The sequence below is a fragment of the Procambarus clarkii genome, chromosome 29 (assembly GCF_040958095.1).
Source record: "Procambarus clarkii isolate CNS0578487 chromosome 29, FALCON_Pclarkii_2.0, whole genome shotgun sequence".
In the NCBI taxonomy this organism is placed as follows: domain Eukaryota; kingdom Metazoa; phylum Arthropoda; class Malacostraca; order Decapoda; family Cambaridae; genus Procambarus; species Procambarus clarkii.
The window spans coordinates 15,473,670-15,478,669 of record NC_091178.1 but is presented as its reverse complement, the minus strand read 5'-3'; the positions used below and the strand labels follow the sequence as shown (position 1 = coordinate 15,478,669).

At 44.8% G+C, this 5,000-nt stretch overlaps 1 protein-coding gene across 2 annotated transcripts in view; it reads left to right on the top strand.

Annotated features, from left to right (window-relative positions):
• Positions 1-5,000, top strand: part of LOC123765092 (U-scoloptoxin(11)-Sm5a) — a 36,160-nt gene that overhangs the window by 28,198 nt on the left and 2,962 nt on the right. For both annotated transcript variants that reach the window (XM_069333530.1, XM_045753527.2), the window contains exons 2-3: positions 258-434; positions 2,477-2,692. In XM_069333530.1, coding sequence (XP_069189631.1) covers positions 258-434; positions 2,477-2,692 — 393 coding nt within the window. The remainder of the gene's footprint in view (positions 1-257; positions 435-2,476; positions 2,693-5,000) is intronic.

Genomic DNA, 5,000 nt, shown 5'->3' with positions numbered 1-5,000 from the left:
ATATGTGGACCGGCGTTCCAAGTCCGCGGTCTAGTAATTAAGGTTGTAAAGAGATTTGCGCACCCAATCACAATTCAGAATTAGACCTGAGGGAGTTATTTTATAGCAGAATTGTTGGAGGAGGCAAGAGATGTCGCTTCCTGCTCTGTGACATGTATCCAGAGTGCTCGGTTGTGGAGGAATGGTAAGAACGACCTTCCTGAGGCATCTTTAACTTACTCCTTTTAATCTCCTTCTCCCCTCCGTTTCCCCCACAGGAGGAAGTGGACCTGCCCTCTTGCCGCAGCGGGTCGGCGTGCGGGTACCTGCAGGTGAACGCGTACGGCGTGAGCACCCAACAATTCTGCCGCTGCCCCAGGAGACTAGGCTCCTGTGGTATACAGTGGGACCCCCAGGACGGCCACTCCGTCACCATGGGCTCAGACCAGTTCAAGGTGAGTTATGAACAATGAACAACATGAGGCGAGAGGTTATAAAGGTGTGGTCACGTCATCATCGGTTTCAGAAGCGTTAAGAGAATTTGTTTCGAGAAGTTGATGTGAATTTTCAGTTTTTTTGCTTTGTTTTGCGGGTGTTACGTCACAGTCGTTTGGTGTATCTTATACAAGCTGTGTCTTGTGAGACGTAATGTGCTTTGCTGGCTCTACACTTCTTCCTTTTCTTGCCCCCCTGGCCGCCACTGCTCGCAGGTTACACCTCTCCATGTCTCGTGTCCGTCCCTCTCCTCAAGGCGGTCCTCCACCCACGCCACTTCTCACAGTTATACACCGTTCTTCACGGACATGTTGCCCTGGACCAGTAGTCGACCACCACCCCACACCTGTCACTATTACTACACTTACCACCACTTCTACCACCCATCACCACTACAGCATCCACCACCAATACTACCTCCACCACCAACAAAACACTCTCGTTCAAGCCCCCCCCCCCACTCCAGCCTCCCCACCCCCGCCTCCTCTTTCCAATAAGTCAACAGATTCCAGGGATTTCTGGGGAACCAATATCCTTACGGGGTGATGGTGAGGCAGCGGGGCTTCTTCCATTGAGGACTCCAGCAGCAGGTCCCATTCCTCTACCCATCCGGGATCTCGATTACCTGCTAATTCCTGCCCATCGTCGAGAGGTGCCGAAGGTGCCTTCCTATACGCTGCCCGCCCTCCTCACTCTTCTCCAGCCGCCCAAGTCTCTCGAAATTGATTCGTAAAGAGGCCAATGATAAGTCTTCCAGTTTTTTATCTTCTGGAGAGTTAATTTAAAGACACCGTTGGTGTTACGCTCTTGGAAATGCAGGCAAGAGCGAGCCAGTGTGTGTGTGTATGTGCCTGCGTGCTCATCTACTTACCTACCTTTTGGGCCACAGTGGGGGCCCAACCTAGTATTTTACGTGCATGCATACAAACTTGTTCTTATGATTGTTTTACTTATTTCTGATAAGTATTAAGTATCTGAAATGTCATTATCTTTAGGAACAAAAAACAGTGAGTCATGCGGATGTCATTGTGAATATTTCCTGTGTATGCCGAGTTATTTGTTTTGTGGAGAGATCATTTTAAGACTGGAGTTCGATGGTTTGTCTCGTATATTTTTAAACTAAGATTAGGATTCAGTAGGAATAACGTCGTTCTCATCACTCTTACAATGACATGTGCCGAATTATTCATTAATAATAATAATTCCTTTTGACGAGGACAGGCAGCCTGTGTATATATGCAGTATGTTAGGTTTATATTGAGATCCCCCCAAGGTCGAACCCCTAGGATACACCCCCCCCAAAACAAGCTAACTCCTGAATACCAATGCTAGGTGAAAAGAGGCATTAGGTGATAGGAAATTTACCCATTCATTTCTGTCCCTCCTTATATTCAAACCTGGGATTTCCGATTCTGAGTCGAGAACAAAGCCAACCGTACTACCGATATAAAATTGTACACCCTATCCTTCAAGAAATCATACAATTCGCATGAAGCATCAATTACAATTATATATACCCAGGCAGGAAGGCGGGCCACCGAGACGCGGTTGAAATGGATGGCTGAATTGAGCTGCCCGCCGCCGGCGGTGAAGGTGCTCCCATCACCTGTGTCTACGCCAGGCCCCTCGCCCTGTGCCCGCAACAATATGGAGAGCAGTTAACAAAGTGAACAAAGAGAAGTCCAAAGCGAAGGAACCAGGGAAGACAGATCTTAGCAAGAGACGTAGATGAGCAGGAGACATGTCAAGCAACACTTCTTTAGTTTAAAAGTTTCCAGCGAGTGGAATGAGCTACGGGAAGAGTGCCCAGGAGAGGTCACGAAACAGCAGCGGAAGAAAGTACACGAAGAAACTAGGAATGAATGTCACTGTATTAACTCACAAGGGTTGGAAAAACGGAGCTAAGGAGCTAATGCTCAACCCTGTAGACACATACAGGTGAGTAAATTTCTTCCATCCCCCCCATCCCTTCCCACTATCTCATGCCCCTTCCCTCTCACAGTACTGCGGCTCGCCCCCTCCGCTGCACGTGTGTGGAAGGGACGAGAAGGCTTACACAGCCGCCTTCATCTTCGACAAGTTGACGTTCAGCATGGCAGGTCAGCAGCACCTCCTCCACTGCTTCTGCCCGCCGCCCCTCGCTCACGTCCGCGACGACGTCGTCGAGGAGGTGGTGGAGGGCGAGTTCCTTCTGGCCACACTCCACTCCTGCTCCAGGGTGAGTCCACTCCTGCTCCAGGGTGAGTCAGCTCCTGCTCCAGGGTGAGTCCACTCCTGCTTCAGGGTGAGTCCACTCCTGCTTCAGGGTGAGTCAAGCTGCTACTCCATGGAGAGTCCACTCCTGCTTCACAGTAAGTCAAGCTGCTACTCCATGGAGAGTCCACTCCTGCTTCCCAGTAAGTCAAGCTGCTACTCCATGGAGAGTCCACTCCTGCTTCCCAGTAAGTCAAGCTGCTACTCCATGGAGAGTCCACTCCTGCTCCACAGTAAGTCAAGCTGCTACTCCATGGAGAGTCCACTCCTGCTCCACAGTAAGTCAAGCTGCTACTCCATGGAGAGTCCACTCCTGCTTCCCAGTAAGTCAAGCTGCTACTCCATGGAGAGTCCACTCCTGCTTCACAGTAAGTCATGTTGCTACTCCATGGAGAGTCCAACACCTCCTGTAGGGTAAGCTTATTCTTGCGTCAGGGAGAGTGAACGACACTTGACATGCCTTCACTGTGAGTTGGGACACTTGACAACCCTTCACTGTGAGTTGGGACACTTGACAACCCTTCACTGTGAGTTGGGACACTTGACATATCTTCACTGTGAGTTGGGACACTTGACAACCCTTCACTGTGAGTTGGGACACTTGACATACCTTCACTGTGAGTTGGGACACTTGACAACCCTTCACTGTGAGTTGGGACACTTGACAACCCTTCACTGTGAGTTGGGACACTTGACATACCTTCACTGTGAGTTGGGACACTTGACAACCCTTCACTGTGAGTTGGGACACTTGACAACCCTTCACTGTGAGTTGGGACACTTGACATGCCTTCACTGTGAGTTGGGACACTTGACAACCCTTCACTGTGAGTTGGGACACTTGACAACCCTTCACTGTGGGTTGGGACACTTGACAACCCTTCACTGTGAGTTGGGACACTTGACAACCCTTCACTGTGAGTTGGGACACTTGACAACCCTTCACTGTGGGTTGGGACACTTGACAACCCTTCACTGTGGGTTGGGACACTTGACAACCCTTCGGAGTGGCTCAGGGACATGTGGTCTGTGCCTGGTGTATTACGCTGTTGTAATTAGTGATACTAATAATAATACAATATTACTAATAATATCCCTGCATGATATTAAATAAATAGCTATTAAGTAAATGATGATCATTATTAGCAGTTCTTAATCGAAGTCAATGTATGACCATACAAGCAAGATGTATTTCTCTTACCGTTCTGCTTTACTAGGGAGTGTACTTTACTAATAAGGCCGCCAATTGGTTTTTGAAATTATTGGTCAACATATTAAATAATTTACGGCAGATTAAATATTTAAAAACCAAATCAGTGCATTCTAATTAGAAAAAGTCTAACTTAAAGTTTTTTAATATATGCGGCAATTCCAAACCTGTATATACTGTACTTTGAAACTGCTCTTGTACTTTGAAATACTTGTGTAAAAATATTAATTCCTAAATAATAAAGACTTAATCCTTACCTATCCACACATACAGTAGGCCAATATATTGAAGGATAATAAAGATTTTAGTGTGCTTTAATACTTTTAGTTATTTATTTAAAGTACATTACTGTACTTGAAGTAATTAACGTTTTCCTATATTCAACCATAATGTTTATACCTTACATTAATATACACATTGGGAAGCCTGAATTTAATAAGGATGATAATGGACTCTATATTAACAGGGTAAGATGCGCGGCTAGGAACACTCTGGTCGCCGGTTCGAGTCACTTAATTGCACCAATTAACTTTCTCTTTAATATATATATGTCACGTTAGTGTGATTTCTTTGTGAAATAATAATTTTAATTTATACAATATACATGTAATATGTTACGGTAGTTAATTAGTGTGTACATAAGTTTTATATTGTATTAACTACTTAAAATTTTAATCTTCATAATCGTTCAATTTTGTCATAACGGTAATTTAATTTTATGACTGTCTAACTGCCTCATCCAGATGGAAATTGCATAGCTTAAGTCTGAATTACTTGTGCCATAAAACACTCTTTATATATATATATATATATATATATATATATATATATATATATATATATATATATATATATATATATATATATATATATATATATATGTCGTACCTAGTAGCCAGAACGCACTTCTCTGCCTACTATGCAAGGCCCGATTTGCCTAATAAGCCAAGTTTTCATGAATTAATTGTTTTTCGACTACCTAACCTACCTAACCTAACCTAACCTAACTTTTTCGGCTACCTAACCTAACCTAACCTATAAAGATAGGTTAGGTTAGGTAGGG